We start from the raw sequence: 27160 nt of genomic DNA, 5'->3' as shown, positions 1-27160 counted from the left end.
TCCTGTAGGACTAACCCCATAATCTGTGCAGTAATCTCTGAGTACTGTCAGTGAGTGAAGTTGATTGCAGGACACCCACCTGCTGTCTGAAGAATTACTTGGTGCAGGGGAGCCCTCCCCCTGTGGACTGGAATTGGGATCCAGATACTTTTACTCATTAAGGTCAACTCTTTTCCCCATTTGTTGGTAGATGGTTGAACCAGGTTTGGATCATTCTCTGCACTCTAGACTAAAATGAGAATTGCCCTTTATAAGATGAAAATATACCAGTCCTATACAGGTAAAGGGGGACTTATATCCGTCTCTTTTTCTCCTTAGCTAATCCGATACTTTTTTTTTCTTTTGAGCTGGAAATATCCTTCTATCTCTATTTTTGTTTTGTGCGTGCCTTTACTCACCATGTGAGACACCAACGTGTTTCTGCCTCCCCTGCATAAAGATAGCTCATTTGTAGGGAAAGGGAAGAGAAGAGAATGAATAGAGAGGAAATTGCCTATTTTTATAGGTACAAAGACGAAAGCTTGCATTGTACTATAGCATGGGAGGCTGGAGTTAGTTTTCTTAAACTGAGTATGTATTTCAGTTTTAAATTATTCAACCCAAGCAAAAACAGCAAAGGGAGTCACCTAGAGTTGCCTTACAAGTTTTGTATTCTAGATGCTGAAGAACTGTGATGCCCAAACCTTGGTTTGCCCTAGCCAAGAATGTTCTAAGAAATATTTCAAATTAATATAATCCTGTACCTTTGATTTATTTCAGTTATTTTTAAAATATAGGAATTGGAATGCTATGTGATGATACTAACAACAACTGCGCATACAGTTCCAAAATAAATAGGAAGAGATCCAAAATAATGGGAACCTTGCTGTTAAGAAACTTGTTCTTCAGCCTGATTTTTCTTAAGAAATTTTAAAACATAGCACTAGAAGTGGTTTTATGTCATAAAAATCAACTAAGCTGTTATGATGCATGCTCTGGAAGTCAAGAGCATTTTATAGATCCATATTTAACAGTTAATTTATCTCCAGTGTGATTTAATTGGATCTATCAAAATAATAGCTTTATTTCAATTCAGCAAATACTTGTTTTTATGTACCTGCTATTTAGTCCCTGCCATGTGGAAACAGTATGGTCAGTTTCCAAAGATCACTTGACACTTAAATGAATATTAATGACAATATACAAAAGGTATTGAGATTTTCCTTCTAAAACTGATGCCGTTTTATTTCAGTTGGAAAAAAAAAAAAACAGCGTGGCCTGAAAACTGAGCACTGTAAGTTGTTAGAAAAGAATTCAGACTCAAGTCCTTTGAATAGAATATATTGGCTGTGTGTGACGTAAGATAACCATCAGCAAGTTTAATTTTTGATTTTATAGATAGAGATGTATGAATGAATGTATGGATGGATGTATGAATGTGTGTATGTACATATGTATGTAGAGAAAGAACAGGGTCTCCTGGAGCAAAAGAAGAAACAAGGGAGGCACTTACCACTGTGTGAATTCAGGTGCATCTCCAGAGCTCGGGCATTTGAAAAGCTCTTGGTGCACTGTGGGAAGGGGCACAGACTGGAAATCTGAGGAGCATTGTCTTCGTTTTCCTCTGACACTGGAGCAGCTTCTCTCTGTCGCCCGCTGCAGTAGTACATCAAATGGGCTTGCAGATTCCGCTCACTCCGATACCAGATGCCACAGGACTTGCAAGGGAATATATCCTCTGCAGGCGGAAACACAGGGACACGTTAGCTGCTGCCCACTTGGAGCCAGCCATGGGGACAGCAGTGCTTCGTTCAGTTCTTCTCAGAGTCTGCTCTCAGGTTCAGAATTAGGCAGTCAGACGGTGATGAGTGCTGCTTTGGGCGTGGTTCCACAGTACAGGACTAAGCTTTTAAAGAAATGTCACATTCAATGCAATTTACCCTCCCACAGACTCTTTAGAAAGTGGTACTGTGGGAGACGCCAACATAAAGCATGAGGTGAATCCTAAATTGTTTCTGTTGTGTTTATGGTTTGGGAAAATATGCATTTATAAATAGCACTGTGAATTGGTTTGTCTGATTGATTAAAAGGTAAAGAATCTAATGCCTGAACTAAAATAAGCCTCAGTGATGCCAGCTCCTGACATCATTTCTTCATTTAATAAATTAATTACAGAGTGCCTCCTAACTGTCAGGCTCTGTGCTGGGTAGGATGCAAAACAAAATGAAAGACCAAACAGCTGTTGTTAAAGCACTTAGATTTCCTGGGGCTGGTTAACAAGTGGTGAGATCATTACATTAGAATGCGATGAGTATTCTGATGGAGATATCTGGGGGGTACTTTGGACATGGAGAAAGAAGAGATGCTAGGCTGGTGAGAGAACTGGAGGAGGATGAGGTCAGGGAAAGATTTAGAGGGAAGATGACAACATCTAAACTGAGTTGTGCAGGATGAAATTAAGCTAGTCATATGCAGAAGAGGACTGCGCCTTCCTGACCAAGGGATGAGCCATGGGCGCCTGAGAGAGGGGCTGGGTGGGGGATGGCAGGCTATTCTGAAATGCTCAGGCAAGGGGCTGGGAGAGATGTGGTTGAAGAAGAACGGGACAGGTGACCAAAGACCCTGTATGCTTTAAGTTTAGATTTCTATCTCAATGATTATGGAAAATTACAGAATCATTTTAAGCAATAGACTGACAGAATCAGCTAGGATCAAATCCCAATAGTGGAGTTGAGTTTTGAAGGTAGTGAATTTGTAAAGAAGACTCGGGATTGGTAGGAGGCAACTGTGGTAATCTAGTGAAATATGACAGAGTCTGAATTGTAGCTAATAGTCATGTAATATTTATTGTGATGCTGTAGTAAGTGTGATAGGTTTTCTCATGTATTCATTCATGGAAAATTTCTGTGTGTGTGTTCTCCTTCATGCATGTATAGGTGAAGAATGTGAGGCAGAGTAACTTGCCATGATCACACAGTGGGTGAATGGGGATTGGAAAACCTTGGTGTAAACATCCTTCCATAATGCCTCAATGGCAAGGGGGCAGAAAGAAGAAAAGTTATATTGAGGAAGTGGAACTGACTGGAAGTGAGGACTACAACTTTGCAATTAGATGTTAGAGCAGAGGGCAATGTTTCTTCTTGGTGCCGAGGCTTCTTGTTGGCATTTCTCTATTAAGTGATGGTTTCATTCATTTCTACAGGGAATAGAAGACTGATAGGTGATGAGTTCAGGCTAGGACACATATACAGGATAACCAAATCTGACACTGTCCTGGGCAAACTTGGCACTTTCGTAGTGAAAGAGGGCACTTATTCAGAGGGATGCCAGGTAACACTGTAAACAAGGACCAGTCCAGACACTCTGGGGCATATGGCCACATTAGTTCGGTGGGGTTGCTATTTCGGGGAGAAATAGAAAGGAACATTGCAAAGATGGCAACAGAGGTCTGCAACTCAGCAGAAACAGCTAGACTTTGTGACTTATAAACTGTTAATGTGTAGCTGGTGTTGGAACCCATAACAGTGAAGAAGATGGCTCGGGGGAATCCTGCTGAAGGAGATAAGGAGAAAATTAAGGACAAAATTCTAGTGAATGAGAAGAACGGCAAGTACAACACAGAATTCCAAAATACAATTTAATTACAAAATTATATACTACTACTGTTTATTATTTTGCCCATCCCACCCAGATTAGTTACATTGACACTTCTCAGAGGGCCACCATGTTTAGTAAAGTGTCTTTTTAAGTAGGATGACTTTAACTGATTAGCTAGTTTAAGATTGAGAACAAAGGCTGTAGGTATCTTCGTTGATTTATTTGGGATTCATAGTTATCTTGCTATAGAGAGCAAACAGTATAATCGCGAATGTAATTAGAATTAACATTCATACACTGGAGCATCACAATAATGTAAGGTACTCCTAGTACACCTGGTAGCAAAATCATCTTGCCTCAAATTCAAGTTGGGTCTGTGTTATTTCAAGTTCCTCACTATCCAAATCAAAGTAAAGATCCAGTAAAGAAAATAACTACATTTACATTAAGGAAATCCAAAAATATTAGCTTGGGTTGGGGGCACTGAATCCACTGGTTGGATGCAGAGTAATTTCAGATGCACCCGAGAAGTTCTTTATTCTAACAGCAAGAACATAATGATTGTTGAGTATATATATAAATATCAAGACATGGTTGTAGTCTCTAGATTTCTCTTCTGCATCATTCAAAGTCTCGGGGATCTTCAAGGACATTTTTGACTCAATGCAATATTTCACTTGCCTACTAGCTTTAGAATCCATTCTCCTCTTAAGGTGTGACTGCTACTATGCTTTCTCACAGAGCTAGATAAAAGCAGAGCAGAGTCTAGAATTCAGATCTTGGGACTCCTAGATGACTGATTTTATAAAGTGTCACCTTGTGTATTCAAGAAATACAAACTTAAGTTCAATAGTCCTTTTAACAAAATATAATCATGAAGATGTATTTACCAGGGCATGTTTCAAAATCCTCCACACAGACTATTCTAAGCTTGTAAGTACTTCTCTTTCTCTTTTTATTTTTTGTATATTAGCTGATGTCTTGATTTATCTAGCCCACATTTCCCCTTCATTACTATATCTAATCAAATTTGATTTTGTGTTTTTTCCCTTATTTTATGTTTCAACTCTGTGGCTCTTAATATGGAACTTATGCTACCACAGGAGCATCAGTGATAGCTGTTGGGCCTCTTACAGCCAAAAGCAGTCATGAATGTTGTTTAGTTTAGGATGTTAGATTTCTGTGTGTAACATTCAGGAGTCCAACCTGAAATGAATGAATTTAAGTGTCCTTTTTGTACTCCCATGAGAAGCAATCACACACACACACTTGAAGTTGGAGAAAAGATAAAATAAAATCACAACACTGGAGGGAAAGAAAAGTCTGTCCCTGCTTGCCTGTCAGCAGACATTATTTTTCCCTCTCCCATAAATACCCACCACCACGACAAAGCTATTGTACTGGGCTATTGCACTCAGCACTTACTATTGACAATAGCTGTAGGCAAAATAGAAGCCATGGCAGCTTGCTGAGGAAGCAGCTGAATTGAGTCCAGCAGGCGCGCGGGGTACATCCCTTCTGTAAGAGTCATCTGACTGGCAGCTTGTAGCCTTGAGTCAAAATCCACCACAAAGGCAATTAGCTCTTCACCCTCAGCGATAGCCTTCGTAGTTGTGCACCAAAGCTGACCCCCTATTAAGAAGAAAAAAGAAAGAGAAAGATAGAATTGACATAGAATGCTCCAGCCTGCTGTATGTTGGATTGATGTCAATAGCACCTTCTTGTGTTTTTCACATCAGTTTCTACTGGGGTGGAGTGTTTGGTCAAGACAACAGCCGTCCGTCCTCCTCTTCCCTTTGTTAACCTAAGACAGTACAACAGCCACTTATTTTACCAGCAACATGGGTTAATGTGGGAATAGCACAGAACTGCAACCAGAGACATACAACTATGGCCAACCACAGGAAAGTCTGGTAAAACAAAAGAGAGGAAACTCTTTTATAGAGAAGGGGAAATTGGGAGGGGCTCCTAGAAACAAAAAGTCCATTGGAGGAAACTGGAAGGTTGGAATGTAGTGGCTTTTCATTGGTTGAATTGTTACAGTCTCTGATTGGCTAAGCTGCTGTCAGGCGAGGAGAAATGCTTTCTTCCTCCAGGTGAGAGGTATTAAGTAGTGGAGATGCAAAGTCCCTCTCTTCCTGTTGGGATCTGTGCTGAAGTCCAATGATACGTGTGTGAGGGCTCCCCCTGCTGACTTCCCCACTCAATTGTAGTGCAGTTTCCCTTTATTAATGTTCACACCTCTTATGTGGAAAATTGTACTCCTTGCATTAAATGAGCTGTTCAGTGACAAACACTAAGAGAAGACTAAGAACCAAGTACAGACATAATCTGTAGAGGGTTTTGTCAACTGTTTGCGTTCGGGTGGCTGACTTCATCCTCACCCATGCTATTACATGGTATACCGCCCAATAACAAGCACAGTAGGGCTCTAAGCGCAAAATTTGTTTCAGGTGAGCCTTTGAAATTACTCTTTCTGCACCTTACGAGTAAATATACACATATCAGATGACATGTATATACACCAGATGATATATGTATATATATATATACCAAATGCCTAAAACGCCAAAGCCAGTAAACAAAGTTCCTGAAATTTAGAAAGTCAGAGTGAAATTCCAGTTAGTTTTACTCTCCTATGTTGACTGCCATTTTTTGGGGGGTTGAGAGAGGGCTGAGTGATCTTTACTTATATAATGTTCCTTATAAATGCAGCCTCTTTATCTCCATTTACCCTGATTGAACTTCCCAAAAAGAAGATATGCCAAAGATCCTTTTCAAAAAGGCTTATTTAAATAAAGATTTGTTTAAATGAAAAGAACCTTTTCTTCAAACACTAAGATATACTCTGGCTCTGTACTTCAAATGGTCACGTGTGGTGCATTAAAAAGAAAATTAACTATGCAAGTACATCTTCTAATGTATTGGGATGCGATAGCGAGCGCTCATTTATTTAACGTGTTTAGACAGGCAAAGCACTTATATTTTGTTATCTCCACTCTCAGGCCTAGATACGTATCCTATACAGTTATGCCTGAAATAATATGGCATACTTGATGTGTTATACAGCTTTTTTTTTCTCATTGTGTATATATTGCAAGGCTATATATTGTACTCATTAAGCAAGCAAAAACTGTACCCGTTCTGATAAGTAGTATTGCTCTGTTTATCTTTCAGCATAACTGTCTTTTCAGCTGCACTTCATTTTTTCCACCCTCAAAGAGATCATAGTTTTTAAACAACTCGTGGTAAAAATCGGGTGGAAAAGATAACAGCAGCATACGAGGGGGCAGAGCTGCCCAGAAGACTCAGGACATTGTTTTAGAGAAGCCAACCTTAGGCAGTTCACTCAACCAGCTGAGTAAGCGGACACAACAGCATTGGTGACAAGCAGATGTTCGTGAAAAAAATAAAGCCAAAATTACATACCTCAAATTTCACGGGAAAGTTTCAAAGTAAAACACAAATATACCAAAGGGCTAGAAAACTTTTTTCACTTTGGCTACAGCATCTCTGAAAGCATACAAGTTGGCCAATGTTGAAAAACAGATTCACTGTGGCATTGACTGATTGATCGACTGACTGATTTACAAATACAGATGTTAAATGGCATCACTGGAATGGAACTGGAGGAGCTCTGAAAAGTGCTAAGTTCTGCTCTTTCTGCTGGTTAAGCTTCTTCCCCCCCGGAAGGCTTCTGCATTTGGCTGCTATGCCTTCTTGGATGTGCATACAGATCCAAACTACTTACAGCTATAGACAAGGTAATCATGGGCCCCTTATCTCTCCTCTGGGAAATAGTTTATTAAGTGAGCCTGTGTAATAGAGAGATGGGGAGGGTGGAGGCAGGCACTACAGTTTAGGTTTATTTCCCAGCCTGGTTTTTTTGGAGTCACTGGATTTCAGTGTTGAACTGAGTAATTTGTATTATTGGACACAGTTTACCATGTTTGATAAACTTATGTTATTGGGAAATCCAGCTATGACTATCTTTTACAGAAAGGAAGTTTTGAACTCGGGTCCCCAGGAGAAATCAATATTTTAGAGAAGGTAGCACTCAGCTAAACTTTATCACAGGAGTGAGCCCTAGAGCAGGATGACCCTGAAGAATTGTGCTCACATTCTGAACCAAAAAGATCCAGTAAATAAATTAAATAAAATTCACAAAATATTACGTGCAAAGAAAAATAAGCAAAAAATGATTTTTCTATATCAAGCAGCCTGGCAGTTGTAATATGCGTGTGTGTTTTCAGATGTGCTCAGCAATGTTTCATATTTTATTGTCTTTTTCGTCTTATCTCATTTTATGGCTTATTCAGAGCATATCCTTTTGAAAGGCTGAATTAGACTGAAAATGTACTGTGCAGGTTCGTGAGGAAGTCAGTTGTCTTAGGATTGAGTCTTTCAAATCATTCGTATATCCATTGTTCATTGAACTCTCCACTGTGCGCCAGTTGGAGACTAAGGCTGGAGAGAAAAAAAATATTTCGGAAGTCATCAGCATGTTCTAAATAACTGGGGATGCTCTTTGTGTTCATGTGGTAATACAGGAAGGCTCCAGTGTGAAAAGAGAAAGAACAAAGATTGAAACTTGGAGAATCTGAACATTTAAGATGTGGGTAGAGGAGATGCGATCATTTAAAGACACAGAGAACATATTTTGGAAAGGTTAGAGAATGTCACTGAAAAAGTCAAGGCTTGGTTCTTGAAAACAGCTTGGCTGAGTTTTCCAGATCATGAATCTAGAGCATTCAGCTTGAGGGAGTCTTTTATAGGGAGAGATATCACTGATTCAAATGAAATATGCTAAGGATAGTACTGCTAGTGAGGACGTAATCCCATCTGGAGGACATACGGACGGCGGAGCCAGACTGGGGTGCAGATCTTGGCTCTGCCACTTGTTAGCTGTGTTAACTTTGAACTTGTCACCTACGCATTCTATCAGTTTCCTCAACCTTGAAAATGGGGATGATGATAATGGCCCTGAATTCATGGTATTGCACGAGGATGAAATAAGCTAACACATGTGAAAGCTTAAGAACAGCACCTGACATACAGTAAGTGCTATAACCTGTCAACCTCTGTCCCTGCGGTGTGGTCTGGTCGGGACTATTATTCTCGTTTCTCACTGCCCTGCAATGTCCAAGAAACGAAATCTCACCAGAAAGAAAAGACAAACCTATGAATTCAGCGAGCAGATGCATCTGTGTTTCCCTCGAGAGAGCTAATTCCATTCAGGAAAAAAGACCGAGGCTGCATCATGTGTGGATCATATACAGTATCTCGATCAGTAAGAAACTGAGACAGTTCTAGCAGTCTGCGTGGGGCTGAGGAGGCAGGAGAGCCGATTTCCCACCCTACTGTTTTTAGAGCCACGGTAAATACAGCCAACTCTAATTTACAATTCAATGGAAAGCAGTAGTATTCATCTTGATTAAGAAGCAATCTGAGTGCATGAAAATGATAAATCATGTTGATATTTAGCTTTTTTGGTGTCTTCACCGATTGACCTCATGTTCAATGGAGACAAATCATAGGGTATTACGTTCAGCTTTAAAATAAGAGGACCACTATCAAACACACACACACTCCCACACAAACAAAACAAACAAAAACAACCAGAAAACAAGGATTGGCAAGGATGTAGAAAAACTGGAACCCTTATGCACTTCTAGTGAGAGTGTAAAATGGTAGAGCCACTCTGGAAAACAGGACAGTTCCTTAAAAAATTAAAAATAGAATCACTTATGATCCAGCAATTCCACTTTGGGGTATATACTGAAAAGAACTGAAAGCAGCGTCTCAAAGAGATATTTGCACACCTATGTTCAGAGTAACATTATTAAAAATACCCCAAACATGGAAGCAACTCAACTGTCTATTCACAGAAGAATGGATAAGCAAAATGTGGCATGTATATACAATGGAGTATTATTCAGCCTTAAAAAGAAAGGAAATTCTGACAATGCTACAACATAGACAAACCTTGGGAACATTATTATAAGTGAAACAAATCAGTTACAAAAAGACAAGTATGATTCCACTTATGGGAGGTACTCAGGGTATTCAAAGTCACAGAGATAGAAAGTAGGATGGTGGTTGTCAGGGGCTAAGAGCAGGGGGTGTGGGGAGTTACTGTTTAATGGGTGCAGAGTTTCATGCAAGATGAAAAGAGTTCTGGAGATGGATGTTGGTGATGGTTGTACAATGTTAATGTACTTAATGTCCCTGAACTTAAAATTTAGTAAACTTAAAAATGGTTAAGATATGGTTAAGATACTAAATTTTATATATATACACACACACACACACGCACACATATATGTATATTTACCACAATAAAAAAAGTTGGAAAAAATGAGAGCATTTTTTTCACTAAAAATAGATACACTTTGAACCTAGACTATATGCACAAGTTTTTAATCATAGCTGAGAATAGGAATATAACTTTTATTAAGTGCTTTATTGTATGACATGGATTGGAAAAAACAAAACAAAACAGAAAAGAACCAAGAGTAAGGTCTTCTTCCCTCTCAGTTTTCCTAATAAAGGTACTTTAACAAACTACTACTTGAAAGCTAAGACCTTCATGGAATGAAGTTGCTGCTGAGATGAAGTTTACTTTCTCTGACCACATTATTTTCACCTGAATGAATTTTGGATACTTGTGCAGATCTGAAAGTTGTGAGTGTTGTAGCTCCTGGTTACTCTGTTGCTTTGGGTTTCTGTCTGTGTTTTGAGTACCAGTATCAACTCTCTGTGGATATGAAATTGAAGGAATCTAAACAGATGCTTTCTGTAGCTTTTTAAATGCAGTCATACGCTTGATGTCCGCAGATTTAAATCAAGGGGATCTTCACCTACTAATCTACACTCACGGTATATTGATAGAAACACAAATAGAATTATGTAAAGGTGTTGGGTGTGCAAAGCATATGGAAATACCATATATGTTCGAGGAAACTCTTACAACTTTTTTTGCTCAGTAATTCAAGAGTAAATGGTTTAAGGGATTATATGCTAAAAATGAAACATGGCTGGTACCCCAAATTGCTGAAAATGTATTTGTCCTCAGTGTGAAGATGAACTAGAAAGAGCGTTTGACTTGTGGGTAAGAAACTTTAGTCCTAGTCCTGACTTGATTGTTAGTTACTGTGTGATCTTGGCGAAATGGCTTTAATGACATCATATATAATGTCAGCCTTGGGTTAGGTATCCCTAGATTATTATCATCAAGTTGTGAGCAACTTTTTATGCTCCTATGACCAAAGTGCTAATAAGAGGAATAATCACACATTTAGTAAGTGGTTACTGTGTGCTATGTGCTGACACTGTGCTAAGTGCTGTGCATGCATTATATTTATTTGTCCCAAGGAAGCAGTGAGGTGGCTTTTATTTATTTCCGTTTTACTGGAAGATCATGAGGCTGAAAGCGTACTTCAGTTATTCAGGGTTACATAGCTAGAGGGGAGTTGGAGGAAGATGGGAAATGGGGTTTCTCTAGAGTCTGAATAAGAAACCAGATGTCCCAAGCCACACTGCCATCTGATGTTCGTTAAGTAACTACATTGCACTTGACCTTGATGACTCAAGAGTCTGAATAACTAGCATCACTATCTCTTTGAATCAGAAATAAGATGGTTCACTTTATGAATGTCAAGAAGATCACACAGTGGTGAGCTAGAGCTTTTAAATGCAGAACTACAATCTGGAGAATAATGTCCATATCTGTGAAGTAGCAGTAATGCCAAGTTAACTGGTAACATGACTAGCAGCCAACACTTCGAAAGCACTTACTATGTGCCAAGTACTATTCTAAACATTTCACATTTATTAAATATGGATGGAACATTGGCCTGACTCAACCCCCTAATTAAATTGCAAGTTGAGCTGGACACTAAGAGGGCATCACAATTCTTCGTAACCAGAGAGCACTGGTTGGCAACCTTCACTGCACAGTAGGTTCACCTGGGAGCTCTTCAGCAACACTGGGTTTCGGGTCCTACCCCAGATCAATGAGATCAAAATTGTTGTAGAAAAATGTGTTACAGCTCAGTGCTACAGCTCGGTGTTATAGCTCAGTTGTGACAGCTACCTGGATCCGGACGAGACACCAGGCAGCACTCACAGAGTTGGAAAATTCAGTTTTATTATGCCAGCGGGCCCAGAGGAATTTACATTTCAAGCTCTGGACTGCGTCTGTAGGTTTACACAGGCTTTTATAGGCTGCCAGTTTACACTTTGTAACATCTTATGTAAATAAGGTATAACAAAAGTTGACTAATTAGGAACAAGCTTTGCAGAAATGGACCAATTAGGAGGGAAAGAAATAACCAATCAGGAGTGAGGGAAATGGACCAATCAGGAGTGAGAGAAATAACCAATCAGGAGTGAGTTCAGGGAACCAATAGAATTTTAGGTGTAAGTTTTACTTTCCTAGAAGTAAGCCCTTTCAGAGGCAAAAAGTGAGGTAGAGCCTCTGGGCCAGGGAATCGGATAGTGCTGGCAGGGGAGTAGTGGCCCTGCCTGGGGGTCCTGCCAGTCTTTTTTATGGGGCTTCCCACTTCAAAATCACTGGGAGTGTAGTTTGGGCTTCATTATTTTTAGAAGCTGCCCGGAAGGCGTCACGTGCCTCCAGAGTTTGGATCACTGGCATAAGGGTCAACCATCTGCACTTTGCAGAAGTAGAAAGAGTGAAACCATATGAGCAAAAAAGTCTCTCCTGATAATCAAATATTTCATAGGCTTGTTCAAACAATTCAGTAGAGAGATGTCCACTTTGAAATCCAGAAAATGACAACTGAAAATAGCTTGGAATAATATTTGAAGAATGCAGGCATGGTGAGTGAAAAGGTATAGGGGAGGCAGACAAAGCAATGTAATGACTTAGCATCATCCTTCAGCTGAATAAACTGGTTAGGAATTGAGTACCTTTGTGAATTATATTTGGTTTTACAGTGTTTAATTCTTCATCATTTTGAAGGTGTGTAACTTATTAGTAGGAAGGATCAATACTATTGTAAAAAACTGTGCGAGATCATACTGTTCAAACCAGAGCAAAAAAAAAAAAAAAGTCACATTCCTACTGCATGGGTATGAAGTCTTTATCCAATGACATGAGGCACTACAGCAGTTATCTGGTGCCTTCTTCGCTTCCACCAAATGGAAAGGGTACTTGAGGATTCTCTCTTCGTCTGCTCTTACCCTGCAAACATAGTCACTCTCCCCAGTCTCCACACCCACACACCACTCCCTTCACAAATAAAGGGCAAATATATTCAAGGTTCCGAAGAAAGTAATAACTTACTAAGACCTTGAAGTTCTTGAAAAACCATGTACTTGCTGTTCTAAGTAATGTTTATGATCAAAGTTCTTGAACAAACAGATATGGTTCCTAACAGGAAGCTTATAAATTTTTCTCTCATAATTGCTGTCAAAGCTGCAGAGAAGTGTACTACAAGTTTTGATAATAAAGAATAAAGTCACAGTTCAAACTCGATTATATTTTGGAAATTCACGCTCCTCTTCCTAGAAGTGGTGGCCTTAAATATCTCCCCATCCTGCCAAATTTTTCACTTGCACTTTTTATTATTTATGAAATCGGTGTCTGCACAATGTCATGCAGACCTCTGCTGATAAACTCTAATTAAGATTAAGACAAGCCTTTTGGAAAGGAGCCCATCATTAGCAAACATGATAAACACAAAAATACTCCCCACTTGTCAACCAGGAACAATTCAGTAACCTAACAGTATTATCTGTTGCTAGGTTACAGAGCTGCCAAAGCTTCAATTATATTGTCCAACCATACCTATAGAGTTCGGTATGAGCAAAATGTATCCACTATAAAGGCGTTTAACTTCGTCCATGCTATCTGCAATTCATGGTTCCTTACAATGGTAAGAATCAGGTTAATAATTACATAGTGCGCTGAAAACTCTTTTCCGTGTGTTATGTCTATACATGTTTCTTTCTAATTTATCTGTGTGATTGATAGACGCTTGCTTTGTAAAAATAAGGAAATGCGAGCAACATGAAGATGTAAACCTTGAGCATGGCTACGTCTGGGCTCATCAAGATACGGACCCAAACTTAGCTTAAAAATATACAGCAAATTGAACCAATTAAATCACATTTAGATTTTGCATTCCTCTGCCTCAGTATGTACAAGGATAAGGAGCCTCAAGCAAATAGATAGGGATACCAGTTTGAAACTTTAAGCTAAAAAAACCCGAACCCCCACATACTCACCTAACAAAACCAAAAGAAATAGGTGGTTTTCAATAATAATTTATCCTCATGGCTTTTCTAAGGATATTTAAAAGTTGAAGTTAGTAACTTTTACTACATAACATTAGGTCATTAAGTCTTACTTTCCTTTATTAGACTGGGAACCCTAAGAGGGAAAAATCAATGAAACCTCCCAAAATATAGACATTTGGCAGCAGAAAAACAAACAAAAAGCGATGTGTGTAAAAAGGGAAAATCTATGTGAATCAGAACTTTGAGATCTTTTTTACTGTGGGTGATTTTTTGGTGATATTTTTATGGATTTTGAACAAAAAGTAATTACAGCATTTTAAAATCACTCTGGCATAAAACATGTTATATTACATCCTAATTGCTACAGCATTTTGACTTCTTAAGGTGTACAGTGAAATTTCTGCATTAATCTAAAAGTCTTTCTCCTTCATACCTGATACACAAGAAGATAGTCAATTGATGGTCAGAGTTCAGTTAATAAGGACTACATACCGGTCTATAGAGTAAACTACGATACCTCTTAGGCACACTCAAGTCAATTAAAGCCAGGGGACTAAATAGGCTGTTTCTCTCATACACACACACACACACACACACACACACACACACACACACACACACTGTTTCTAGAGGTGGAGGAAACAGGGATACTTAACATGTTTGGTCATCAACTTCTTTTATTTTTACTAAATAATTTGGAAGTCCAACACGATGCCCACTTATGAAATTTAGTTTTTTCACACCTGGGAAGTGACTGGGCAGAATAATTCCCTAAAAGCTAAATAACTGCCCCATTTCAACATGGCAGGTGTTACTACCTAGATCTCAGGGTGGGGCCACTCACCAGGACATAGATCCATACGGAGCCACACTGTTTAATGCACATTTTATAATGAATTTGGATCCAATACTGTTGAAATTCTTGACAGTGGGGTAGTACAAGGAATAGAACTTATAAATTATGTGTGCCCCTTCTTTGAAAACCGTGGTGGAGGTTTCTTTGTGCATTGGCAAATACAGTAGGAATATGAGGTATTGTGTGAATCCTCCTGCACGGCACCTGATAAAAGAATAAAGAGCTGTGACATATTCTTAAAACAATAGAGGAATTAAAGGGAAACAATGGGCCAGCTGCTTCATTAATACAATCAAAAGGGAGCCCAGCACAGAGGAGTCCAGATAATTAAGCACTACTCTTTTAGACCTCCTTCCCATAATAAAATTGCTTAAAAATGTATTAACTACTTCATAGTTGTTAGATAGATCTTTGCACTTGTTTATTTAGAGTTGATTAATGCCTTTTTTCCCGTATGCAGCGACGTGCCAACTCATAGTTTACAATAGTTTTTGAATAAAATAGAGTGAGGATAATTGATAAAGATCTGCACAATACACAGCAATAAATCAAACACATTTTGCAAAAGGTCCTTCCTGTTTTTAAAGAATCTTTAACATTTTTCATTTATACTTATAGGTGACGCAGGGCATTTTGGGGCATTCAACTTGCCCATGCTGGCCCTCCTGACATCTTTTTATAGAACATCCCAGCAGTTCCTGGGAGAAGGAGGAAAAAAATCAGACTTGACCAGCCACTCTAGAGTGTGCCTTTGGTTTCTGGGCCAAAGAAGAGAATGAATTTTTCTTTTTGAATTCTTTTTGCCTTTTCCAATCAAGAGGGATGGACACACGGCAGAACTGCTTGCTAAAATGCACTATTCATCCTTCATTAACTTGATTATAAAAAAACAAACAAAAGGACCCCAACGTGTTATGCTCTTTATGTTAAAACACAGTTTACAATTTAAGATAAACATGGCTTTCTGTCTTCACCTCTTCTATAGGCAGCTTCTCCTCTGATGTCAACAGAACATTTACAAATTGCTTAATAACTGGAAAATTGGGAACTGAATACTGTGTCCTGAATGTTGAAGAAGGAATTAAAAAACTACGCTCTGGTTTTCTCCCAAATATTTTTAAAGAAGCTTATGTCAACCCAACATTAAAATTACAAACTTTACTGAACCCTGTGGTCAGTCTAAATTGAGATTTATTCTATTCTGGTGATTTTAGGATCTTAAGTGAAAAACACAGACAGAATTAGAAAGAATAGGGGTCAGAGAGATAAATGAATTGATATGCTTAACCATATTTCTGAAATTAAGAGAAGAAAGACTTTGCTTTTATACATATGTTACATATGATTTATAATTTACCAGCTGGAGCCATATTTCCAAAGATCTTCCTGGATTGTGTCAATATTTTAGAGGATATAGAATATCTAATTCCAGCTCTGAAATCTGGCTTCTGACTTCAGGAGTTAGTTCTCAATTAGCTCGATAAGATTTGCTTGCATATCAGGAAAGAAAAATATATAAATTAACAGTCAGTAGGTGCAAATAAAAATGACGATTTTAGGAGCTATTCTGTATGAATATTTATTTCAATATTTTTGTTTTGATTGAGCCTCAAACTTACTTTGTTAGAGTGAAAGTACAAGTAGATAGACATGAGTTGTTTATAGGCTTATGATCAAGTGAATCTTTTCAAGTGTACATCTTTGAACATCTCAGGTTTATAAACTATGTCCTTACGACCCAAGGCAAAAAAAAAAAAAAACCCCAATAAATGTTGGTAATGCTTTATTGCAAAAGTGCTAAATTAAAGCATCCTCTTTTAGCAAGTGTTTTGGAAATAAGCTTAATGATATCCTCTCTGAGTCATTTGTCATTTTAAATATTATATGATGTATTATTTAGCATAAGTTCAACAGATGATATTGGTCTGAGCAGAAATCAGAATAAAGAAACACAAACACCCTTATTAAACTAAATGAATTATCTGTGTGCCAAATAGGAAATACTGTCATCCCATTTTATAGACAAGGAAATCAAAGCCAGCCTGGTTGAACTAGCATTTCCTAAACCCGCCTCCTATCACAGAGGGCATTCCCAGGTCCAAACTTGTAACAGATCCCCACCCACTCATGACCCCAGATCTTTCGGCTCATGGTGTGTATTCCCTCCACAGAATTTATTTTTTTCTGGTAAGAAAATGTCTCCTGCTGAGAAAACTTCCTTTCCCTTTTAAGAAGCCTATGAAGCCCCTTTCAGAAAAGTAAACAGTGTCCTTGTGCTCAGTTCCAGATTTCTGCTGAAGGGTGGGTGCAGACAGTTTTGCCCTGTGAGTAAGAAGGCACTCAGTACCACCTGGAAAAATCGTCTGAACAAATGCGTGGAAGGTGTGGAAGTCAGGTATCCCACCTAGGGTTTAGGCAAGTAGATGGGAAGTTTTTACAAGATTCCAACAGGAGAAGGCTTGCTCATGGAGTGGTCTCAGCATTCCTGGGGTTTGCGCTCCAGTCTACGATGCGCTATGCCATGTTTTGCAGAAGATTGCAGGGGGTGCCATGAGGTAGCCCAGCAGACTGTCTGGCTGCCTGACCATTATGATTTTAAATGACTAGCCCAGAGGTGACTTTACACCCCAAAGGCGATCTGTCAAGATTCTGCCTGCTGCTGATAAACTGATTACGAAGCTGCTGAAGACTCTGCTTGTAAACAAAAGCATTTATCAACTAATAATTTGCAATAAACTGATGTAACTCCCAGCTGAGCCCCTAACTGTAATTGTCTTTACCATCTGCCTGTTAAAACTCCATTCTTCATCAGCCATCAGGAGCAGAAGGGAGGAATTCTCCACCAAAATACACAACTTGCAAGTTGATGAATAATCTGAGCGCGTCCCGCGCTTTCATTACAACTCCTGTGTTGGTGTTGGGTATGTTTAATTTTCATTCTTGCCTAGCCTGGGAATGCTCCGAAATTAGGTGGAGGGGAAAGAAAATGAAACACTGTGCCTACTGCTTTGCAGAAGAATAAATTATACAAGTTCATCACAGGAGGCTGTTTTTAATTTCTTCCTTTCCTCCTTCGCCGGCTCTGCGTAACATCCACCGCGGTTTCCTGATGAAAGCCCTCCAAGCACCACGTTGGAAATTAACCTCTGGGCTCCTTGTTCAGCTTGTCCATTTCCATTACACGTCTTTGTTTTGCTTTAAAAAAAAATTCCAGGAGGCTCATTAAACTTCTCCAGGGAGTCCGTTTAAAAGTGTAGACTCCAGCGAAGGGGTGTTGCAGGGCTGAGAGGCCCCTGCAGGGCAGGGTAGATGAAGGGGGCACAAGTGCCCCATAGCTGGCAGGACCCCACGTTCGCTGTCCTCAGACGGAAGTCTCCCGTGTTCTAGTGCCCCAAGTATGTGGCAGGGTTCTGCCCAGAATCTCCTCCCAGAAGATGGGTTTCAATAATAGTGGGTTTGAATGGTCAAAAATTCCTTGTTCTTCAAAGAAGTTATTCCCTTTAGGTGCTGACCAGATGTATCCATGGAAGGAAGAAACTAGGAAAAGGCGTTAAATTCCTTTGCATTGTGTTTTTCTGGAAACCCCTCTCCGAATAGCCAGTATCATTTCATGCTTTCTCAAAGTTTATCAATTTTTAAGTATGTTTAATTTGCTCATCAAAAATATATCATTTATTTTAAACCCTCCCAAACACATATTTTAAAACCACACACATACACTACAGTTTCTTCATAGTTTTTTGCTGCTCAGAGAATGTTCCTTCTTAAAAAGTTATTCCTTTATCCAGAGGACGTGTCATGCCTCCATAAGAGCTCAGTAAACCTCCTGATAGGCTGACTATGTAGGACCAATTCTTGTTTTTAAGGTTCAAATTCTGGGGATAACAATTCGTGTCAGGTTTTCCTATTATAACACAATTGAAAATAATGTTTATATTTTTATTTCACTTTTCTAAGAGCTTTTCTGTAGGTTATTATTTTTCATTATAGACTACTGTTAAATAGAACTAATAATTGCCTTCCTTAGGAGCAATGGAAATGGGCACTTCTGGACCTGGCTTTTACTATGCCTGGTCTGGAGAAGAAGGGGAACAGGGGACAACTGGTCTAATTTTCTGCATGGGCTGTGGAGAACCTGAAATGCAAGCAAAATCACATGTGACTATGTTCCCTGAATTTCAGAAACATCAAATATCGGAACAAAGACCTAATGTAGGTTTTAAATGACACAGAAATCTTCAAAGACCCTAACTGTGCGAAGCAGAATTCTTCCTAGAAGTATTACCTTTTCTTCTTATCCTACCTTTGAGACTTTTATCAAGACATTGAGATTCTTTGGTCACAGATTTTTTAAATTAATAAATGAGATACAGAGTGAGAGTTAATGTGTTTAAGTATGTTGACACAATATCTTACAAAATTGACAAAAAACATTACAACATAATTTAACTTATAATTTAATGTTAAAGGTGATTAAGGTTAAACTTTTATGCTCATTAACTGCTTCCAAATATACACAAAGAAATAGTGCTATGGTGTTTTATGTGTTTGTTTTAAATTTTTAAATTTTAATTTTTTTGCACCGGATGTATATGCTCATGTTATGACTTAAGTGAAACCAGAAACTTTAATCGTTATTACTTCTGGATCTAAAACTTTCATGATAGTCTATTTTAAAATATGGAAACTCAGCTGATATCTCATTTGAGTGTTGCTGGATGTCTATCCTATAGTAAATTTTAGAATTACTACATAAAAGATTCTAATAAAATGCTTTCATGTGAAATGAGATGTTATGTATAGTACATGGATACCCTTTGATTTTCTTCAGGGATCTCCCTCTGTTTTGATGTGTCTCTATCTAGTCTCCATTTGCCCTGAGTAGTTTTGGTAAGAAAATAAAGTTTTGATAAATGAACTACCAGCAGATGGCGCTCAATGCATTCTATGAGCCCCACCAGAAGAAAAGAAAGGATTTATTTATTTAATTCTATTTTATCCTCAATGTGAAGTTGCTACACCAAGCTTTATAATCCCCAGAGATTTCTGTTAATTGACTAAACAACCTCGTGGCCATTTATAGACTGTCTGATGCTCATCTAAATGGCACTGAATTCAACTCACATGCCTGTGCCAAGATACCAGGGCATAAAGATGGAACCTTCCCTGCGACCTGGAAAAAGAATTTGTGTTCTTGAAGTATAATGTAAACTCACCAAATGAATTTTCTGCATAAAATAAGACAATTGCCCTTACTGTGCTTTTGAGTACCTTTCTGTCTGTCTTTTTTTTTATTGAAGTATAATCGATTTACAATGTTGTATTAATTTCTGGTGTACAGCATAGTGATTCAGTTATACATATACACATATATATTCCTTTTCAGGCTCTTTTTCATTATAGGCCATTACAATGTATTGAATATAGTTCCCTATGCTGTACAGTAGTACTTTGTTGTTTATGTTTTATATATAGTAGTTAGTACCTTGCTTTCTTAAATGAAGTACATGAAAGACTTATTTTTGAATGGGTTTATAATCTGCATCACGAATGTTTTAAAGTCCTCCTATAATAAAACTCTTTGCATAGATAGACATTCGCTGATTACTGAGACACATGTAGTACCTCTGAATGTGACGGTGAATTATGTGTTTGTGCTAAGAAAGAAAAAAAAAGCTTTGAATGGTAAAGATAATTACATGTGTAAAACTAAATAACCCTGTAGACAGTAAGTCTGAGATGATGTCCTTCTGTTTTTCTTCTCCTTTTCTCCTGCCTGCCTCCTCCTCCAATTAGGAGAAAACTTTGCTCTGAATTTTAAAACTTTAAGTCTTAGAACTATTTTCCAATCACCATTACTAGCAGTAAAAAGTGGCAGTATTTCGTTCCCTCTAGTGACAAAGAGTATAAGAAATTTTATCCAAGTGTCCTTCTAAGTCCTTCTGCACTCACTTCCTCCTGTCTTACTAGCATCCTGTCACTGGGTGCTTTTCTTCACCTGATTTGAACTTGGCCTTGCATATGGCAGAGGTACCCGAAGTCACACTACATTCTCAATCCTCTGTCATCCTCAAGCAGAAGTCCTGGATCAGAGTCTCAACTGTAGAGGTGCTTAACGGTTAGTCTTCAACTCTAAAGGTTTCAATTGTTGAATTTCTAGGCAAAGTCCCACTAAACTGAGTGGAAAGTGGGTTTGAAATCCTCAGTGGAGCTATGTGTAATAAACATGTTGCATCCCACCATCATTTCTAAGACCTACTGAAAACATGTATTTTTAGAAGATGTACAGTAGAGCTACCATATAATCTTATTACCACTTAAGAACATTTAGCATTTCTTACAAATTATATTAGCAGTAAAAAAACAAAGAAATTAGAAACAAGTACTCAGTCAACATAATAGCACATCGTATAATTTCAAAGGAAGAAATGGGGCTCTTCCCCCTTGTTGACTCTACAAACAGAAAGGGTGTTGTGGTTCTGCCCAGTACTTTGAAAATCCATCTTTCAAGGTCGGCCCTTGACAGTCGAGTTAGGAAGGGCAGCGTCGAAGGCAGGGTGGCCTCCTGCCAAGGATGTTGCAGATGAGTGGGTGATCTTAGGGGAATGAACTGCAAAACCTTAAATTTTTGCTTGTGTGATGATAAAACCAGAGCCAAATGATTTTTCTAAGACTGTATGGCCTTCTGTTCCATTTTTATTGTGCAGTTTGGAATGATAAATTTTACTGTGCATTAATTTACACAAAAGGGTCAATATTATATTCAAGAGCATATCAATTGTTTTCAGTAAGATTAATAATAAAATATGTTGTCTTTATGTCCAAATGGGTACAAATATCCTCAGACTGGTGTCATCTGGCTACAGGAAAATGTACTGCCTTTAAGAAGAAAGGGAAGAAGAGTCTTGATTCTCAGTGTTTCACTGGTCCTTCTTAGCTGGACTTTGTTGTCACAGGATTTGGTAAAATATATTCATGTTTTATATCACATTTCATTGGTCACTCTTCCGTATGTCTCTAGCAAAAGAAAAAGAGAACAAGGAGGAGCCAGTGAGGGTCCTCTTCATGGAGGCTGTCCTCAAGTCCCACACCACACGTTAGGCATGTGGGTTAGTGCACGGAGGAGTGACAGTATATGACACTCAAGAATGCCATTCATCAAGAAGTTCATCAGAAAAATGGACAACATCTCGACTGTTATAGCGACACATTTCTCTTCATTTACCAATGCCCAGGTGAAACGTACACTTCACTAATGATCATTTGGTCATAGGGAGGCTGGGAGTACAGAAAGGAAAGGAGTCCAAGGGTGATCTGGAAATGGGTTCCTAGAGGAAAGGCATGGGGATGGGTGTTGCTTTATGACTTTCTAAGCTGAGTGGTACTTGCTTAAATTCACCACAGCTACCTGTGTCTCTATCTGAGTCACACCTTCCTCACCATCTGGGTTTTGTTTTTTTTTTAATTTTGCTCTCTTGATTGCTTTGCTTCACTATTGCATTTTGGTCTTGAATTTTTCAGTGGGGCTTTTTGTTTTAACGGTTTAGAGTAGCCAAGATATCATTCAGATATTAGGCAGGGGAACGGAAGAGTTAACTTTCTTATCTTCTATGGTTTAGTTATGCTTTGAAAAGCCTAACTGAAGCTACAGTTTATCATTTAACATTTCTTAAACATTTACTATGTGATCTCATTTTCACTCACAATAACAGGGAGATCCTTGGACATGAGCATCATTTTAATAGAAGTTCGACATACATTTCTGAGCAGAGTCACATGGCTCTAGTTTGTGTTCAACTACCTTCCTTGAGGTCAATACCCTATTTCTTCTTCTTGATCGGGTTTTGTTCTTGCTTTTGCTTTTGGTAAGCATGTGTAAGTGTGAAGACCTACTCTCTGGGTGGTACAATAATGTAGCACCTGCGTGCTTCACTTCTTTGTCCTACAGAGTAACCGCACTGCACTGTCAACTCCACACCGTAAGGAATCCACCAGAGGGCACTTGGGAGGGAAGCACTATCACTGGCACCTAGAAGATGATTAAAGGAAATCTTGGAATTCTGCAAAAAGCCATGACATAATTCTTCCCAATATTTTTATGACTCACTCTTTCAGCTCTAAATTTACTAGATCAAGGACAGTTAAAAGATCAGTCTTCCACCTATTCTACTTCTAGCCTGATAAAAATTAAAATATAAAGAAAAAGGGAAGCAGAAAATGAAGGTGGAATTTTGTTGAAAAAAGGGAATTGACCCTTTTTTCACAAATTTTTCTTACTACAGATAAGGAAGGTACAGCCGATTAAGTTATCTTTCTTTATATCGCTATTAAAATGAAAGCAAAAGGAGATAAATTGTTGCAGTTACGACATTTTTAAAATCCTGCACACAAAGGGCCTACCAGAATGATCTAGTTGAAGTATTCAGTAGAGCCAACATTTTAGGGAGTGGAAGATTGCTAAAGAAGGAACTGAAAACGTCAAGACAGGATATAATTAAGGCTTAAAAAGGATTTCAACAGAGGTAGGGTCAGTCTAAGGACAAATTGTGGTAATGTTTTATAAGTCACAGATAAGAAGGAAAGACAGGCAAAGGAGATACAGTATAAAAATAAGAGCCCAAGATCAAGACCCATTTTAGGATTTTAATCTTTGAGAACCAACAAAGTTCTAACATAAGGAACATGATAATAAGGTCAGAAACATGGATTTCCCCCTCATCTGACCTCCCCCAAAACAGAGGAGTGGAGAAGGAAGGCAAGTAGGGAAGAAAAAGACAGAATTCTTCCTCTAGAGAACGTTTATCTGAATCTTTGAAGTATCCCAAAGTGGAAGTTACACTCTGGCCAGGAAGTGGTCAGTGATGCCAAGAAGGGACCTGGGGGGATCAGAGAGTGAATCAAAGGAAAAGGGTGGCTGAAATAAACTCATGGTGGGTCCTGATTTTTATCTTGAGTAGCACGAGTAGGTCAACCTAGCTCAGCAGGAGCACAAAGGGTCTCCTTTTTTTTTTTTTCTTTTTTCAAACAAAGTAATATGTGCTTCATAAATGACCATGTTCCTTTTGTGGCTCAGTCTGTTTTTCAGAGGCTGTAAAGTAAAACAATATAAAAATCTCCCGACAACATGAAAATCCCCGAAGATAACAACCTATCCTTGTAGAAAGAAACCTGGGTGTTTTTCTTCATCTTCCCAAATAAAAGATATTAAATAAATAAGACATTTCTAGGCATATATTAATCTTAACTACATTGAATGTTGCTCGTAAGATTGTAAATATTTATGGCTGGCAGGAACCACAGAGGGCTTCGGTGAAGAGAATCAAGCTCCAAGGAGTTAGATGGTATGTCAGAGGTCACACAGCCAGCGTGTGTGTGTGTGTGTGTGTGTGTGTGTGTGTGTGTGTTTTGTTTTTCACGTGAGAGTAAACGGTCCTCCAGTATAGAACTGTTGTAGGATTAATATGCAGTTCATGACTGTGCGTTAGTAGTTGTTAAACCCTGACCATGACATCTCCAAATAACTTTTTGAGGTTGGTGGTGTCATTATAATTCACTGAAATCAGGGTTTAAGGAGTTGAATAATCCACATTGATGGAGATTCTAAATTACAAGACTAGATGACCCCTCCCCTCACCAAGCTGGATCACACCAAAGCTCTTTGTTATGCAGCTTCTCAATTAGTTAAAGAGAACACAATCAAGTCATCAGTTTAACAAACACAGAAAAACTCATAATTGTCAATTTTGACAGAAGATCTTTATCCCTTTGGGAGGGAGCCTTGGTGATGGGTGTAATTCAAAAGTGCAGCATGGATACAAGATACCTCTTTCAAACTCTACATCCTGTAGGTGACTAATGACACTATAAGGGAGGGAAAGAGGTGCTGAATTACCTTGGTGAATTCATAAAGAGATGCTTCTGTGGCTCTAGAAATATTTTTACATTTCCAAGTTTAAAACACTGGAGAAGTAACAGGAGTCTGTCCACTAAGATTAGTAGGTGTTCATAGCATGCTGTTCCAGTACTTTAAAAAAATTAGTTAATTGTATGAAATTGGGGGGGAGTAATCTATATAAAATGTGTTATTAAAATATGCTCTCTGGCTATAGTAACTAAATAAACTCCCCCATGTAATCGCAAAAATATCGAGGAAAAACATTATGCCATATTCTTTTGAGAAGCATCTCTTCATAAATAGTTAAAAATCTATTCTGCTTTGAATAGATCTTCCTATTTTCCCAGGACCTGGTGGTATTGATGTTGTTAGATCTAGGAGATCATTTTATTTTTTTGGATAATCCACATAGAATTAACTGTACAGTTTCTACAAATAACAACAGAAGATGAATATATAAATCCTTGAATACAATGCAAATGGATGTCACCCTTAAGCAGAAAGAGGTCACAGATGTGTGTGTTCCTTCATTAAGGTAAGTTTTCCCTTAGTAAATGACATGCAATTGTGTATTTAACTGGAGATGCTTACTCTAAGGCAAATCAAAATGTTCATCCTTCCCTCAAAATAACATCCTATAAAAAATGATAAAGCAATCAATAACTGTCCTCCCCTCTCCCCAGGTCTGTGTACATTTTTGCAAGAAAAAACTATTTATATAAATATGTCTATATTTATATACATATAATATATAGAGGGGAGGAGAGAACTGCTGCCTACAACACACAATTTGATTTTACATACCGTCCTGCATAGTGACTTTAAAATTACTAAATAAGAACTATAGCCAGAAATGCTTACAAAATATTTTCATTGTGGTAAACTACAAAAATACTGCTTTTATAAAAGGAAAGAGAAAGGAATTTTGGAAAGATTTTGGAAAGAAGTTGGAACCTTTGGATGATTTGGGAAATTAAACTTTTTAATAAAATAGCAACAGAAGCTTAACCGCTTAACTGTTGCAAGTTTAAGGTATCAAAAAGCATTTGAACAGCTAGCCTCTCTTAGTCTCTCATCTGTCAGCCAAATTTTTTTTTGATATTCCCTGATTGTCTATTTTTCCCCAATGAAAGTTATTACATTCCTTTACCCATTTTTTAATCAAAATCATTTCCAACTTATTTTAGTCTGTCACAATAATATTTTCATACGAGGAGTGTTGTAACCTAATTCCTTCATTTGAATAATACATTCATTTTTAATTACTGCAACTTGATCTCAGATTATTCAAATAACTGTTTCATTTTTTATGCTTACCCTGACCCCAGTGTATTTATAGGCTTTTATCCTTACCTGATACCAGTGTAATGTAATTATAGATTGTATTTTAATCATCTACTATATTCTAGTGAGTTTGTTTAAATCGCTCCAATCCTGAGCCTTTTATTTCTATGCCTTTTAAAATTCTACAATGGCATTCTCTTTGCATAAAAGCAGTATTTTTGTAGTTTACCACAATGAATGAATATTTTGCATATGTTGCTGGCTATGGTTCTCATTTAATAATTTTAAAGTCACTATAAGGAAGGTATGTAAAATCAAATCATGTTTTTTAAACAGAAGAGGTACATTGTACATCGTTTGAAATCTTTACACCTGTTTATTTTCCAGATTGCCCCCGCTCCCGTCCATCCCTGCAGCTTTAAAACCACAAATATGCATTATGTTCAAGATCATTGTACCTGCCTCTGGTTATTCAAATCTCTGTAAACAGCTGCTCTGTTGTAACAACAGAGACCTCATTTCATTCTCAGGAGAATAGGCTTCTATGATATGAATTACGTTTATTAGTATTTTTACTATTGATCATTTCATAATTGCTTGATTATTTTCTAAACTATCACCCCATCAAGAAAATCCATTAGTTTTAAGCTCCTTTAGGCCAATATCTGAGCTCTTGGCACAATGGCTGATTTCAGCCACACATGAACAGTGAACCAGGAATTTGGTTTGAGAAAATGGGTGACATTACTGCCAATCTATAAAGATCTAATATTCATCTTCTGATCGGATTTATAGGCTTGAGAAATGGATCTTTCTGAATGAGTCTGATTATCTTCTCCAAATCCTGGAATCATTGGATTTCTCATTGTCCTCATTCTTCAGAGCCAATCAGTCATTAAATTCTGCCAATTCTGCATCCAAGGTATCTTTCAAATCTCTCTCCCCTTTTCCTCCTCCAGTGATGCTCACCCAGTTCAGATCCCATCAGATCTCTCTTGCAATGGATAATCCCTCCATCTCCTGTCTTATACTCTTTCTCCACATTGTCCTCCACACTTTTGCAAGAATGCATGGCTAATGCATAAACTTGATCCTGTTCCCACCCTCAATTAAAATCTCCAAATGGCTCACCATTGCCTACAGGAGGGAACTCAAGGTATTTATTGTGGCGTCCTAGAAGTGAAGTGCCATCCTAGAAGTGAAGTGCCATCCTGGCTCTCACTTTTGATTATGAGGAATCAAGCTGATCTCAACAGATGACGTTTAATTGTACATCTGAGTAGAAT

The 27160-nt window shown here is 38.2% G+C and overlaps 1 protein-coding gene across 9 annotated transcripts in view; it reads right to left on the bottom strand.

The window, feature by feature from the left end:
• ZFPM2 (zinc finger protein, FOG family member 2) overlaps positions 1 to 27160 on the bottom strand; it is a 499131-nt gene that overhangs the window by 5072 nt on the left and 466899 nt on the right. For all 9 annotated transcript variants that reach the window (XM_072949600.1, XM_072949601.1, XM_072949599.1 and 6 more), the window contains 2 exons: positions 5002 to 5208; positions 1493 to 1717 (listed from right to left, as the gene is read on the bottom strand). In XM_072949600.1, the coding sequence (XP_072805701.1) occupies positions 1493 to 1717; positions 5002 to 5208 (432 nt within the window). The remainder of the gene's footprint in view (positions 1 to 1492; positions 1718 to 5001; positions 5209 to 27160) is intronic.

Source organism: Vicugna pacos, chromosome 25 (assembly GCF_048564905.1).
Source record: "Vicugna pacos chromosome 25, VicPac4, whole genome shotgun sequence".
Lineage (NCBI taxonomy): Eukaryota > Metazoa > Chordata > Mammalia > Artiodactyla > Camelidae > Vicugna > Vicugna pacos.
The sequence above is the reverse complement of the archived record's forward strand: the minus strand, read 5'-3'. Positions and strand labels throughout refer to the sequence as shown.